The sequence below is a fragment of the Triticum dicoccoides genome, chromosome 6A, assembly GCF_002162155.2.
Source record: "Triticum dicoccoides isolate Atlit2015 ecotype Zavitan chromosome 6A, WEW_v2.0, whole genome shotgun sequence".
Taxonomy (NCBI): Eukaryota; Viridiplantae; Streptophyta; class Magnoliopsida; order Poales; family Poaceae; genus Triticum; species Triticum dicoccoides.
The window spans coordinates 627323978-627340199 of NC_041390.1; the positions used below are offsets into that span (position 1 = coordinate 627323978).

At 44.1% G+C, this 16222-nt stretch overlaps 1 protein-coding gene across 1 annotated transcript; it reads right to left on the minus strand.

Annotated features, from left to right (window-relative positions):
- Positions 1-11776: 11776 nt before the first annotated feature.
- LOC119318670 (wall-associated receptor kinase 4-like) lies at positions 11777-15870 on the minus strand. The gene is made up of 4 exons (XM_037593254.1): positions 15494-15870; positions 14551-15301; positions 14269-14433; positions 11777-12988 (listed from the first exon to the last, which is right to left on the minus strand). Exons 1-4 carry the CDS (start codon positions 15803-15805, stop codon positions 11985-11987), a joined length of 2232 nt encoding a protein of 743 aa, XP_037449151.1. The 5' UTR covers positions 15806-15870; the 3' UTR covers positions 11777-11984.
- Positions 15871-16222: the final 352 nt, after the last annotated feature.

The following is a 16222-nucleotide window of genomic DNA, read 5'->3' on the forward strand; positions in this document are numbered from 1 at the left end:
TGGACCACCTACGAAGAGGTTGCAAAACAAAGTTGCCATTTTGCTGCGCTGGCCCCAATCCGCTGTACAACATGCTGAGACCATATGCCGATGGTGTTTCTTCCAGTGTAATACATGATCTTCAGTCAACTTGATAGATCATACATCGTGCAGGAGGATTCTAGCTGGAAAATTTTAACAGTGTAACACTAATAGTTTGTTTGAGATGAGTTGGACTTGTAAAATTTGTCCTCACTAGTAATCTATATGAATTTATCCGAAGCTTTGGCCTTGTATTATGATGAAATAAACCGCCAGATTCCTGCAAACTTGTGGATCGGTTTAACTTTCAGGTCTCTCCCTTGCCTTACAGGTAGCTTGGTACAGAGTGCAACGTCATTGTACAGTTTGCGCTGAGCCGGCATGATCAAAACATGTCATTTCTTTGCAAAAATTACAGAGGAATCTATTTTTCGAAATATTGTATGTTGTTAAATGACACCATTCATAATAGAAAATAGCATTAATTGTCTTAGACAAGCCATAAAGGTCTTAAGCACTGTTACAAGCATTGTTTACACTGGTACAAGCACATTGTAACTCTTGAACAAATAAAGGTCTAATCACAGCAGCACGCACACAAGATTTGTTATTCCGTTGAAGTTCCTCAACAAACACACTTCTGATGATAGCAGATCCTAATTCTCCAACTGGTAGTGTGAGAACAGCAGCGCCTACAATCGATGGCAATGATTGATGTACGTAACATACGCCTATTTGGCCCTCTTCAAGCAAATGGTGTGGGTGGTTGTGCTGGTGGTTCCGCTTTGCCACCAGTGTGAGTCGTCGGGACAAACAAAAGGACCAAAGCCACAGATATAACAAGAAAGGACACATATACCACTGCTGTGGACCGGCATGCCACTATCCCATAGCATATCCCTTTTCTCTTACAGAGTGCTACTAACACAACATTTTCCTTAATGGTTATTTCCCAAAAGTGATAGACGAGTACGAGAATAAGGATGGCACATACTGCTTTTCCATACACACGAGCAGTTGAAGCTAACACCGTATAGGTACCAAATGCAAGGGCGAAGATCATGCTTGTCACTGACAAAACTATGAAAAGGATGGACCTTCCAAATAGCACCTTTTTTCTCTGATAGTTTACCGTGGGATCTCCAGAAAACATGAGAGAAATTACAGTTGTGGCTGAGAGAGCAAAGGCAACTACGTTGGCCAAGATGAATGCATCAAAAGCAAACGTTCCAGCAAGAGTTGGCGAGCCTGCATTAGGGTGATCATCAGCTCTATAACCTCCAGGCATTGCAAACATTGCACCAAACGTCACGGTTGCAATTAGGACAGAGACAATACATCGACTTTGTGTCCCCTCTTTCACTTGATTATCTGTATGCATTTTATACTGTCTTGCATGGTCAATGTCATATTCATTCAAGAAACCCTGGTGAAAAATACCCCTTTCAGCACCAACATATTTTAGTGCCTTGAGTATTTGTGCTTCATTTCCCTACAAAATCAGAATAAATAAAAATTAAACCGTGCACATCTCAGTTGCTCTTGTGTATCTCAAAGGCCGTGACTTAAAACGAAAATGATCATATATATTACCTCGATATATATTCCTTCTGGAGGATTGTAATGCGCTATATCTCGCGGAGTCGTGCCTTTCTCATTCATTATATTCAATTGTACTTGTCTATTCCCGAACAGAGAACAAAACATCCTCAGACTTCCTTTTCTTACAGCAAGATGCAGTGCAGTGTTCCCATCTTTGTCTTGCATATTCAAAATCCATGATAGCGCTATATTTCGACAAACATAATCGACAGTCTCTATTTTCATTCTGTCAACTACAACGTGAAGAAATGTCCTTCCCCTAGCATCAAGCAAACCAGCACAATTGGGTGACTTCATAAGAAAATCATCGACGACCCATGTTGCACCGATTGATGCAGCCACGTGTATGGGAAATGATCCATTGTGGTCCTGTTGATACATTGCATCTGGAAGGCTAGTCAATACTTGTGAACGTATTTGCCATAGAGTAGCTGCAATCGCAAAGTGAAGAGGTGTACTTCCATTTTTATCCCCTTGTAACAAAAGGTCGCTATTCCACTCTAACAACATCTTTGTAAGATCTGCGAGTTGCTACTTTCCGTTAAACCAATCAATATGAGAGATAAAAAAAGCAACAACTACGATAATAATGCTAAACCAAATGTGTACATGCATCAGTATAGGAAGTTATGGTGACGTGTGCTCTAGATGCTTGTGCACCAGTAGTTACTGGAGTGTTAAGGTTCATGTGAAGTTGACATGCTTGGCCTAGTAACCATGCTTATAGTTAATCGAAGAATTGAAACAAGGATGAAATGAAACAGAGTCTCCTCATACACCTTCTCCAAGTTTTCTTGTGGTACTAGAACTAATTCAGTATGGATGAAATTAAGAAAATAGTTTCCCTTTTGCTTACAATAAAGCTTCCGGGTTAATTAGATGCCTTGCTTATTGACTTTTATCAGTATTTTTGATGTGGGTGAGCATTCCATTAAATGTATTTTTTCTGTTCCACACAGTATAGTAGATATTGGGAGATGAAATTATGGTGCAATTGTCCTAAAATGTGTGGAATCAGTTAGGATTCGAATATATAAACCATTTTTTCCTAATGCAAGTTTCACACTGTTGACCAATGGTCCCATGGAGGAATGTGCATAATAGCTCATTGACATAACCAAGTTTGAGGGTGGGAAGATACTCCCTAATGTACACACATAGAATAAGTTAGTTGTTATTCTAGAAATGATAACACATGACACATTCACCAGGTCTGGATGGCACTCCAGTAATATGTGTACGTGTCATGTAATCCTAGTATTGGCTGATTATTTGGGATGTTTCTTATGCTACTTTGATAAATATGGGTGTGTGCATCTATGATGCAAAGACCGAGGGTTTAACCTCCTTTTAGGAAAAAAATATAATTTATTTCCTTTTTTTGGCAGATGGGATTTCACCCCAATTTCATTAATAAAATCAAACAGGGTAATGGACCCAAAGGAAAGAAGATGACCAATCTTCGAGACTAAGTAAATATCCTTGATTCGCCAAGAAATACTAAATATCCTTAAAGTAAACAGAAAGAATGATAGTATAAAAGTTTAAACCTAACAACACACTAACTACAATACTGGATACAAATGGTAAAATAGTATAGTGAGGCAAATGTATGCCAAGTAACATGCAATGGAGCTAAAATTGAGATTTAAACGTTCGATACCTTGGCTCCGCTGAACAGCAACATGCAACGCATTTTGTCCATTTGGTCCCGAATATGAAAGAACTCCGCCGCTCATCTCATAGAGTGTTTTTGCGAGAGCTTTTGCGGTGATCTTATTCTTCAGTAAGATGGCCAAGTACAACGGCGAAGTACCTTGTTCAGGAAAGCGGGCCTGTTGTGGGTTCTCCTCCATGAACAACTTGACCATATCATTGTCCCTAGAGCGGACGGCCTGGTGCAAGGCTGTCTCATGGATCTTGTTTTGTGTTTCCAGCAGACCCTTAGCATTGTTAACACCCTGACCATTGACGAGATCAACGAGAAGAGACACCATTCTCATGTTCCCCGCCCGTGCAGCACAGTGCAGGGGTGGGTCTCCCTGGCAGTTCTGCACGAAGAGGAGGCTGGGTGCCTTGTCATAGACGAGCCTGGCCTTCTTGGTGGAGTCCTCAGAATCGCCGTAGACGGCGGCGACCACTTTTTTTGATAAAGGGCGATTTTATTATCTCAAATGTAGCATCAAACGGATACAAAGCATTATAAGTAACACCCGGCCTCTGCATAATTAGGATGCACACGACCCAATATAAAGGTCTAACAAAAATTGATGAAAAAAACCGACAAATCGGCAACAGCAGAGCCCTATAGACCGACACTATGCCTATGTCGATGAAGGTGGTTGATCGATCCGAAGATTATGTTGCCACCCATGTTGGGAAAAAACCTCCATAGCCACCTGCTCCAATCGTATACACACCGCCTTGAACAGCGGTTGGTCCTCCGGTCATTGTAACATAGACCACATACGTAGCAATTGCGTACACCAAAAAATAACCTGTAGAGGAGAAACATTTTTTCCATTAAAAACAAAATCATTTATACATAGCCAAAGCGACCAAATTAAGGCATACACTCCCACTCTTATTAGCGTTTTGAATCTATTTGAAATACCGTCCAATCAATGACCAAAAATATTGGCAACATTTGTGGGCGGATACAAATTTGACACTATTTGGATGACTGACCACGTAGAACGTGCGAGCTTGCATTGGAAAAGGAGGTGTGTGATTGTCTCATCATGAGTACAAAAACAACACTTCTTACTCCCTTGCCAGTTGCCTCGTGCGAGATTGTCTTTGGTTAACACAACTCCCCTACGAAGATACCACATGAAAATTTTCACTTTTAATGGAATCTTGAACTTCCAAATTTTCTTGTTATTACTCACTGGTACCTCCGAATGTGTGAGCGCATGATACATAGAGTCTATAGTGAAAGACCCTGATGTACTAAGGTACTAGCGGAACACATCCCGGCCTTGTGTCAGGTTAATCGAATCCAGTCAGGATAAAAGATTATGCCATTACACAAGTCGGGGGCCAATCAAATCCCGCCTGAACAAAATATTCGGCATGAATGAATTGAGCACTTGCGCAATAGTATTATTTTTATCGCGAACAATGTTGTATAAGCCTGGATATTGTTCTTGGAGATTGGCATTGCCTAGCCAGATGTCTTCCCAGAAACAAATCTCCAACCCATCCTTTATCGCAAAAGATCCAAAGCGAAAGAGATGTTTCTTTGCCGCGGCCAGCCCAAAAGTGTGAATCGCCAGGTTTCCAAAATGCCCGGGACACCGCCTTTTGACCTATATACTTGTTATGCAGCATGGATTACCAAACACCATCCTTAGAAACAAGTTTGAACAACCATTTACTGAGTAGGGCCTCATTTTTGACCTGCAAGTCATGAATTCCGAGCCCTCCTTGGTCTTTCGGCCTACAATCCACGCTCCATTTGGGCAGCCTGTATTTTTTCTTTTCACTGTCTCCTTGCCAAAAGAATCTGGATCTAAAACAATCCATTCTTTTTAGGACCCTTTTTGGGAGTTGGAAGAAAGAAAGCATATAGAGAACCATATTTGTGAGGCGGCGGCGACCACGTGGAGAAGGGTGTCGCCTCCAACGGTGAGCGCGTAGAGAGGAGGTGTGGCTGCCTCGCGGCTGGCTTCCCGTTGAGGAGTGATTCCAGATCTTCATAAGAGCCAGAGCGGGCCAGTGCTAGCAGCCCGGCGTCCGTCTTGGGCTCCATGGTGGCTGCCGGCGGAGGAGTAGCTGTTGCAACAACGGGTGGGCATAGATATTCATAAATGTCAGCTGCATAAGTAGATATTCACGCGGAAGATCATGCACTACCAGGGGAGGGGGCAATTGCCCCCAGCCTTGAATCAAGTTGTGAAGGAATTTTTTTGGGCGAGCTTAGATTGACTTTTTAGCAAGTTCTGCCAGTGCATACAATAGTTAGTTCATACCCAAATCCTTCAGCTCATCCGAAAGATCTACTTCACCCGAAAGATCTGCTTCATTTTCCTCGTCGCCGAGGTTGATGGCAGAGGCTGCGCTTTGGTGGGTTGGCATGCTTGGAAAAGGTGAACATGCTACAGGCTGCGCTTATTGCCTCCGTGCGTCGCGCGCCGCCTAGGTTTATGTGCAATATCGCTGGGTGGCGGGAAACATGTGAGGAAATGACAGAAAATGGTGGCGTGTTCATAAAACGCCATCAATTAATGGAAACTTAACATATAAGGAACATCGAGCTAGCACAAGAAGTAGATGATGATCAGATGAACACAGACCACACTAGGGAACCCGTCTGTGATGAATTTATCAATCGCAAACGGTTATATACTAGCAAGTGTTTGCCCACAACACACACGGCTTATTCCATCACAAACAGGTCAGATGAATCAACTGTATGCCACGTATCGCACATTGTCAAAAAGTAATGCGGTAGACCTTCTTTAACATGTGTTAAAAAAATAAGGACCTCGAGGTTAATTTAATTGATGGGATGGATCATAGAGGTTATCTAATTTGACCTATATGACCCATCCTGTCAGTTAATTTAACATCAAGACAACTTCCCATCCAGTCACCCATCTGATGGATGATCCAGCATGAGCACACTTAACTTGAGAGTTCTCTTAGATGAGCTATTGGTGGAATAGTTAGTCCTTGCTGATATAGGATTCCTCTTCACATCCTTATTGCGTATCCGGATGACCGCTCATCGCGCAATGGCCAATGGATGTTGTGTAGACAGAGCATATCACATACGTCTTATTAGAAGAAATCATCTATGTTATTATCGGTCTTCGCACACATTTCTGATTATAGATTTGTTTGCCAGGTATCACACGCATCTTGTTATAGTGAACCGTTTCTGTTCTCTTGTCTCAACACAAACAGTTCATCTGAGTGAACCGCATGTCGTATATCGCACACACCTTGATTTGGTTGACCGTTTTTTTTTGTATTGCCTAATCACAAATAGTTCATCCGAATGAACCGTATGCTGTATATCGCACACACCTTCATCTGGCTGCCAATTTCTTTTGTTCCTCCTCATCACAAATAGTTAATTGAACTGAACTGTATGCCCTGCATCACACACGCAACTAAAATCTGAACCGTGTTTGATGCATCCGTCATCACAAACATTTTGCACCTTTTTTGACAGTTTTTTTACACCACCGTTTGCGATTATTGCATCGCACACAATTTTGTCGAAGGGTCTCTGATCGTAGTGCCGCGTTAGCAGCATCCTGTAGTAGTGATGGTTGAATATGGTAGTCAAAATTTGGATGATAAAGTTGAAGTTTACGCCGCTGAATTTGTTTGGCCCTCAAAGGCCAAACCATTTACTTGCAGTAGATTACAGAGGTTGGCCACGTTCACTCTATAAGACTGCAGCAAACCACTTGGTGGCTCCGAGTTGATCCGGAAAATTGCCAAAGATTCCTGTCCAAGTTAGGTTAGAGTTTTTGATGTTTTGGACGGAATGTTTAGTCCTTTTCTTGCACAGGAAGTCCAGCCGCCTCATAAATAGATGAGAGGTGATGGACGATTGAACAACACATAATCGCAAAACACATCTACTACATTTGATCTACGTTTTGTCTCTCTCTCGTTCTTGCTTCCTCGTTATTCATTGTTTTTCGTGTTGGAGAGCTGTGAATCCCGAGGCTCTAGGGGTGGTTGGACCGACCTAGGGCAGCCAATAGCCGCCGCACTCCCTGACGGAGTCCCTCCCGGGCGTGTGGGGTTTCGGGTCTTCAAAAATTCTTACCGATTGTCTTGCAAATCGCACTTCTGGTGAGACTCCTTTGACGCAAGCTGCGGTGCACCACCCCCAGCGTCGAGGGTACATGTGACGTGTTCGTGTGCGAACACTAAGGATAACAAGAACTGATGAGGTGATGTTTCCTACAGGGTCCAAAGACCGACGGCCAGGCGAAGCGAAAGAGTGTTAGGAGTATAAAATATTTCGTTCCGCAAGTGTTGGTGAGCCTGCATTAGTGTGATCATCAGCTCTATAACCTCCAGGCATGGTAAACAATGCATCAAACGTCACCGTTGCAATGAGGACCGAACCAATACATAGAGTTTGTGTCCCCTCTTTCACTTGGTTCATTATATATATTTTATCCTGTCTTGCTTGGTCAATGGCATATTCTTTCAAGAAACCCTGGCGAAAAATACCCCTTTCAGCACCGACATAATCGAGTACATTGAGTATTTCTGCTTTGTTTTCCTACACAATAAGAATAGGTAAAAATTAAACCATGTGGATCTCAATTGTTCTTGTGTACCTCCAAGTAAGTGCTTTAAAATGAAAAAAATCATATATATTGCCCCTTCGAAATATATTCCTTTTGGAGGACAAAACATCCTCAAACTCCCTTTTCTTACAACTAGGTGTAGTGCAGTGTTCCCATCTCTGTCTTGCATATTCAAAATCCATGACAGTGCTATGTTTCGGCAAACATAATCGACGGTCTTGATTTGCATTTTATCAACTGCAACATGAAGAAATGTCTTCCCCTTGCATCACGCAAATCAGCGCAAATGGGAGATTTCATAAGAAAGTCAGCGATGACTCATGTTGCACCGACGGATGCAGCCACGTGTGTGGGAAATGATCCATTGTGGTCCTGTTGATACATTGCATCTGGAAGGCTTGTCAATACTTGTGAAGGTGTTTTCCATAGAGTAGCTACAATCGCAAAGTGAAGAGGTGTACTTCCATTTTTATCCCCTTGTAACAAAAGGTCGCTGTTCCACTCTAACAGCACCATCGTAAGATCTGCGAGTTGCATCTTTCAGTTAAACCAATCAATATGAGAGGGCAAATTAGCAACAACTACGAAAATAATGCTAAACCAAATGTGTATAGGAACTAAAGGTGACGTGTGCTCTAGATGTTTACGGACCAGTGTTTAGTGCTGTGTTAAGGTTCGCGAGAAGTTGACATGTTTGGGCTAGTAACCATGCTTATAGTTAATCGAACAATTGAAACAAGGTTGAAATGAAACAGAGTCTCCTCATACACCTCCTCCAAGTTTTTTTATGGTACTAGAACTAATTCAGTATGGATGAAATTGAGAAAGTAGTTTCTCTGTTGCTTACAATAAAGCTTCTGGGTCAATTGTGGCTTGCTTATTGACTTTTATCAGCATTTTTAATGTGGGTGAGCATTCCATTAAATATTATTTTCTGATTTCCGCAGGAGCATAGTGGACATTGGGAGATGAAATTATGGTGTCCTAAAATGTGTCGAGTCAGGTAGGGTTCAAATATCTAAACTATTTTTTTCCTAAAGCAAGCTTCACACAGTTGACCTTGTTTTTTTTTGAGGGGTTACAGTTGACCTAGTTTGAGGGTGCATATCAGCTAATTGACATAATTCAGTTTGAGGGTGGGAAGATACTCCCTAATATAAACAGATAGAACAAGTTAGTTTATTCTAGAAACGATAACACATGACACATTCACCTGGTCTGGATGGCAGTCCTGAAATATGTGTACGTGTCATGTAATCCTAGTACGGCTGATTGTTTTGGCCTTGTTTTCACTTACTAAAGATCTGGTGAGGGGAATCAGAGAAGGCTAGAGAGCAGCGGATGCAGTCCTCTGAGCGGGCGGGATCGATGGTGCGCTGGTTGTATTTGGTTGGGGCGTAGCGTAGCAATGGGGAAGAGGAGGAAGCAAGAGAGGCAGTCGCTCGGATTGGGTCTGAGGGGTGATGAGGCGACAGGGTTTAATGCTGCCTCCTCGTGCTCCGGCACCTTTGCCTAAAGCTTAAAGAAGTGGCATTATCATTTTCTACCAGCCAGTGCTACTTTTCAAAAGTATAAGTGACCGGTAAAACATAGTGCGCGCCACTCATTTCTGTCCACCTATAAGCCTTTTCACTGTAGTCGGAGTCCGTGGAGGAGGAGCCGACGGAACCAGATCCGACGCTTACCGGCTTCTACATGGCCAATGCCATGGCGGAGTTCGAGATGGTCCAGGTGGAGTAGTCAGTGGAGCAGCAAGCCCTCCTCAAGTCCTTGGAGTCAAAGTACAAGGTGAAGGCCAACCGCCGCTTCCTCCGCCGGCGGATGGCGAAAATCGACATGATCTTCGCTAACTTGGAGGAGGAGGACGAGCCAGACATGCGCTCGACCGCCCATGATCACGAGACCGGTGGCTCTAGCACCAATTTCATCAACATCTTTAACGAGGAGGACGAGTACTGTAGTTGTTTAGTTTGGTAGTACGTCGATCTTGCCGTTGCATGGTTTTGTATGGAAATGGTATTCGAGAAATGTCAACTGTGATTGCTGAAGATGTAATTTGGGGTACAATCATCACTGTCCGGCATGTGTCCGACTGCGTCCGTGGGCATTTGGCAACCCGTATTAGCTATATATGGTTGTAGAAGCTCTTATCTAGATTAAATGTACATGATATATCAAACTAGAAGACACATAATGTCACCTACAAAGAAAGATCAGGCCATCAATATATATACTCTTTAAGAGCACCTACAGTCGGACCCTCTACTTTCTCTCTAAATGATTGAAACGTCCACGCGGTTAATGTCTGGTCAAAAAAGAGTGATCCAACCCGACCCCTTACTTTATTACTAAACGTCTGTGACAAGCGTACTTCAAATCTGGGGGCAATATGAGGCTACATGTCACGTCTGGGCATGCCCGGGCACTCCTGCCACCTCAGCTAGCGAGCACACGGATCCATAAGTCATCCACACTTTTCCTCTCTCTCTCCCTCTCTCTCTCTATCTCTCTCTCATTACGCCCATGGCCGAAGCTCACCCTGCCGACCATCCACACCAGCACCCTGGCCGTCGCCCCTGTCATCGAGATCAAGCGCCCGCGGTCCGAACTCGCGCCCACGGCCGGACGTCGCGTGCCGCTTGCACGAGTTGGCCGAGGCTGCTCGCGGTGGCATTCGTGCGTGTATCCACGCGCCCGCACGCCCGAAATCGCCCCTAAGGCTGCTCCCAGATCGAAGCTCGCACGCCGGCGACCCCTCCTGCACGAGGACCACGAGCTGGTCGTGGCCGTGGCATCCCCATGGCCGCTCCTAGCCAGAGCTGGCGTGCCCGCGGCACCGCCTGCACGGGCTGACCACAAGCTGCCCGAAAATGCTCGTGCTGCGTCGCGGCGCCGCGCTCTGGCCGGTGTGGTCGCACTGGCCGCCGGGCTCGCGTGCTCAGGCAGCCGTGCGTGCGGGCCGCCGTGCCTGCGTGCGGGCGTGCGGACGGGCCGCTAGCTGACGTGCTTGCCGTGGCGTGGTACCTACCCGTGAGTGCTTGTTAGCTGCTGCTAGCCGCCGGTGCCGCTGCTATGCATGCGTGCTTGCTCTGGCCAGGCAGCGGGTGCTGCCGGTGCATGTGTGCTCCGTCCGGGCAGCATGTCTGGCCAGGCAGCCGTGTGCTTGCAGCGCATGTGTATTGGATGCGTGTTCATGCAAGCGTGCTCCGGCCGGCCGGTCGGTGACCACGCATCCAACGTGTTTGATAAAATGTCTACAAATATGAGAGGTTGAAAGTAGGGGTCGTGATTATTTTGTAGCAAAAATTAGAGGATTGCGTGGATGCGCCTGGACGCTGACCAGGTGCGTCCGCGGGCGTTTGTGGCTCCAAATTAGATGATCCTTGTTGTAGATGCTCTAACAGACGGGATGTCACGCCGTCATCAACATAACTGTACCAAAACAAGTCATGACATTCTAAAAATAATCCCATGACCAACGTTCAGTGAAGCCTCGGCATCAGTCAGACCCTCTCGTTGTGGACACCAACCAGTTGATCGCAAATGAGCTGGCAGTAATTAAACCTTTTTATTTTGCGATGAGTAACTAAACCTTTTGACCTCGTTGCTATAATAAGTTCACCCTAGAAGTGTACCCGCAAGCTAAAACATTGGCGCACTCAGTCTCGAGACCATTTATACCAGGTCGTTAGGATGCAGTCGACGTACGCGGTGCAGTCAGTCAGTTATTTTGTTGCATGCATACATATTAACAAGTTACGACTCGTGAACAATGTCAAATAAAATAATTTACAACTTTTTACCAGCCAATGTGTAGATGCATGCCCTATACACTAAACAAATGATCATTATTTATGAATAAACTGAACTTAGTACCAGTGACATTTGATTTGATGAACTAACACGTACATTTGGCAGTAAACACACAGGGTTACTAAATGAGTTACATTACATATTTTCTTGGAACAAAGGGAGACGCCCCTCCTTCTACTTGAAGTATTATATCCACAACATCAATACAAATATACGCATAGTCCCATCCATAGTTGCCTATCTCGACAAATATAGACAACCTGACTATAATTCACAAACAAGCTGCGACTTATGGGATTGATTCAATATGAAAAGGCGATTGAATACGTCTGTCATCGATGGCCTTTGATCCACATCAAGGCTAAGACATTCCACGGCGATCCCTGTCAAACTATTCAGAACCTCCAAATCTTCAGTTACAATAATTTCCTTGTCAAACAAGTGAGTTGCTTTCCTCTCTTTTTTGTAAGCTTCAAGGAAATTGATCACTAAGCTACTACCCTCGGAATGTGTGGCTTTCTTCCTACTAATAAGCTCCAAGATGACAACTCCAAAACTGTATACATCACTTTTTTCTGTTAGTCGGCCTGTCTGCAGATATACTGGATCCATATAACTCATGTCACCAATAATAGATCCCGTGTGCTGTTTGTCTCTCGCAATCAACCTTGATATACCAAAGTCTGAAATCTTTGGCACAAACTTTTCATCCAAAAGTATATTTGCTGGTTTAACGTCACCATGTAGGATCTTGATATTGGTTTTTGAGTGCATATAAACCAGACCATCTGCTGATTCTGCAGCAATACTTAAACGCACACCCAAGTTGAGGGGCACCTTGTTTTTGCCGTGAAGAATGTCATCGAGGCTACCACTGCAGAGAAACTCATAGACTAGAATCGGGGCTTCGACTTCTAGGCAACAACCTATGAGCCTAACGATGTTCTTGTGGATGACTTGAGATTGAATGATGACTTCATTTGCAAACTGTTCATTCTCTAGCACACTACCACTAATCGGCTTCTTCACTGCGACTGGTTCATTATCAAGAATTCCCTTGTAAACTTCACCAAAACCACCTTTCCCAATAAAATTGCTACTCTTAAAAATTGGCTTGAGCCTCTCCTTTTCAAACAGTTTTATGAATTTTGCCTTCTCTAATGTATGCCCACCGTTCTTCTCATAAAATTGTCTAGTTTTCTTTTTCTCTTTGCGAAGAAGAATAAGGAATGATATGGCTGCTATGATAAAAACACCACCTATTCCACCTGGATGGACACAAAAATAAGAAAATTTTATATAACTGAATTCTAAGAACTATTCTGTGTGCAGAAGAAAATATAAAAAGGGAGCAACACTTCTGATAACTTGCTTTGTTTTGTTTCACAATAACATTCATTTCCTACCTCAGGGTCACTACGGGGGTGTTTGGTTACAGGGACTGGACTAAAAAAATCCCTACAAGTCCCTATGTAACCAAACAGAAGGGACTTATTCTATAGGGACTAGAAAAGGACTCTACTGAAGGGTCTTTTTTCTTTAGTCACTAGGACTAAAAAAAAGTCTAGTCCCTTGCAACCAAACACCCCCTACGTGGCTACATGATAAGACCCACTATCCAATGGTACAAAGGGGTTTGTGCCAAGTTCCGATGTGGGGATTTGCCCACACGCTGGTTAATTCATAGATTTGTCATTAGTGTCACATATGAACATGCGTTTTTTTTCAAAGACATCCACGTGAGAAAAATATATATTATCACAAACGATTTTGTGAACCGTCTGACTTTATTGGTCACTAATAATACAAGCCTATCACATATGACTTTGGGTGAGGAACCCGTTTGTGATATGACCCAAAGCTGAGAACATCCGAGGGTTACATCTAGGAGTTTGTGTGAGGAACCCTGGCTACAATAAACACTCATCCCTACTCCTTCTGCCTCATAAATAAAAAACCATTGCCACGCTTGTATAGCTCACAAGTACTTAAATTGTATGTACCCATGTGCAGATCTAGAAAACACCCATGAGTTTAGTTCCGGGTATACCGAGACTTTCAAATTTGGACTCTAAGACCGGGAGTTCTGGGCCTCCAAACATTTCGGCACCATTTTTTTTTGCCGAAACATTTCGGCACCAGTTAACCATCTGTTTAGTTTCAGCACTGTTCCAGATTATCAAATCTTAGTAGGTCAGGTTTAGTAGGGAGTAACAGGTATAAGAAGAAAATATAAAGTGGAAATAAACATTATGTTGCATTCCTGGCACGGCAACAATTTCGTTTATTTTTGGACCTTTTTCGGACGCACTAGTAGAAAGCCCCATTACCACCACCAGATAGACCGGTACCTACCATGTTCTGCTAGTTATACTCGGGAATGTGTCTTGAGGGGACGCATGCTGATTAAGCAGCATTAAGTAGATGTAACAACAAAATTATGCACGACTACAAACAGAGAAGAAAGGGTAGATTCAGATCCTGTACTATTAGCTAGATAGGAGTATATAAAACAAGAAGAACAGTCATAGCCTAAATTTGTGCTTACCCAAAATCACCCGTGCTGTTGCGGGGAATTTATCTGTGCAGGTTCCTTTTATGCCGTCGCCTTTCATTCCTGGTTTACACGGACAGTCATAGCCTCCTAACTTATTTTTGCATACCCCGTCAGCGGAGCAAGGATACAAATCGCGGAGCTCGCACTCATTGATGTCTGAAAAGGGGAAATACAAAGGCACGGATAAAAGTAAGATGGAGTTCCTATATGAGCAGTGTGGAATAAAATTAAAAGAGAGAGTCTGGATGTGGAAACTGAAAAAAATAATTCCACCTTGGCATCCATTGACGATGTAAGGGTTGCCTTCGTAGTGGTCCCAGCACTTGCAAACATACCCCTGGCCAGTAGTCGTGTTGGCACAGGAGCTGTTGCCGCTGACGCAGGCGTAGTCTGAAGGTGGCGGCTGGCCTTTCGCCGGACATGAACCGTTCGGGATGGAGAAATCGATCACGAAAGGGACGCCCCTCGGGTATCTATTGGGTAGCACCTCGTAGCCATACATGTCTGGCGTGGAGAAGTTGTACCATGAGCTCTCCACCACCATGGCATAGGAGCACGGGTTGGTCTTAAACAAGGTGTTATTGTTGTTCATAGTGAACGCCAGACCAAGCACGGTGATGGGAAGTGCTTCCGGCAAGGCAGCTTCACAGCAGCCCCGCCCCTTGCATGACCCGTTTGTCGCGAACGCGAGGAGCTGCGGGTCCGCAAGGTCTGAAAGGCAGGAGAGAATTAATTCCTTCTGTGAGTTGCCATGTACTGACGGCGACCATAGGTGGCTATAGACCCTAGTCTGGACTCTCCAGCCGACGCCGATGAGAACATTGCGCTCTGTCGACAGGAAGAACGGACTCATCTTCTCACCCAACTTCATATGTTGATTCTTGGATATGTAGTCGGTTTCATTTTGGCTGCAGACAGATGAGACCGCGCCATAGGCACGCGCCTCACCATTTGCAATGGATATATCGATGAGCTCAAACGCCCTGGTATCCAGCGTTCTAAGCCAAAGTTTACTGAACTCTGGCTGCATTAATTTACGGTCCAAGACAAATAAAACATTAATTAGTTAATTACAGCACTGTGTAAAAAATCATTAATAGATTACCACATAGTAAACCATATGTACTAGAATGATACTAGTACTCCAATGATAGTCTTATATAGTAGCATGCTCCATCGATCCTACCTCAGTTTTAGCTAGTACTAATCGGCCTACCTTCACCCTGTCGTACTCCTCGTGTATATATTGGTATACTCCACTGTTGGCAAGGTAGGCGCGATGAGGATTGAAGGAGTCATTGCAGGTGACCTGGAAGCCCTCGCGGAAGCATCCGGACTTCATGCCGAATGGGTAGGGAATGCTTATGTTGCCGCACTTGTCGGGGCAACCTGGAAGTGTGATAGGCTGCTGCTCATCTTGCTCAGCAGCAGCAGCCTCCAGGATCAAGTGAGGAATCGTCGCTGAAAGGAGGACAAAGAGTAGGATTTTTGGCAGCAGCTGGGAATGGGGTCGCGAAGGCGTGGTCATGCTGGTGTATGTTTTGCGTTCTCTTGCAAGCTAACTTGGTCTATGGTATGGGCGCAAAGCTAATTAAGCTCCATTCGGGCTTACTGAGTCATCTAAACATATATATTGGTAGCGTCGACGGTTCTACTATACCCTCATCGTCATTCTTTGCTAGTACTAGTACTAATCTTCATCTTCTCTCTCTTTTTACTGTAAGGGCCTGCTTGGATCCAAGGGACTATTTTTAGTCTGACTAAAAATAGTCTCTTTTAGAGGCTAAAGTTCCAAGCACCCCTGACTAAAGAGAGGCTAGAACTAGTCTTGAGGCTAAAACTTTTTAGTCACATGAAACCTACTAAAATATGTATTAGCCCTCTCTCTCCTCATTTAATTCCTCTCCTTTAGCACATGCGAGTTCTGGATTGGATGGTTTGGAGG

Bases quoted from the DNA above. Each gene is read 5' to 3' on its own strand.
- LOC119318670 (XM_037593254.1), bottom strand. From the start codon at position 15,805: ATGACCACGCCTTCGCGACCCCATTCCCAGCTGCTGCCAAAAATCCTA. The intron at 15,302-15,493 runs GTAGGCCGATTA...AAATTAATGCAG, and splicing joins AGGAGTACGACAGGGTGAAG to CCAGAGTTCAGTAAACTTTG. The intron at 14,434-14,550 runs GTGGAATTATTT...TCCCCTTTTCAG, and splicing joins CATCGTCAATGGATGCCAAG to ACATCAATGAGTGCGAGCTC.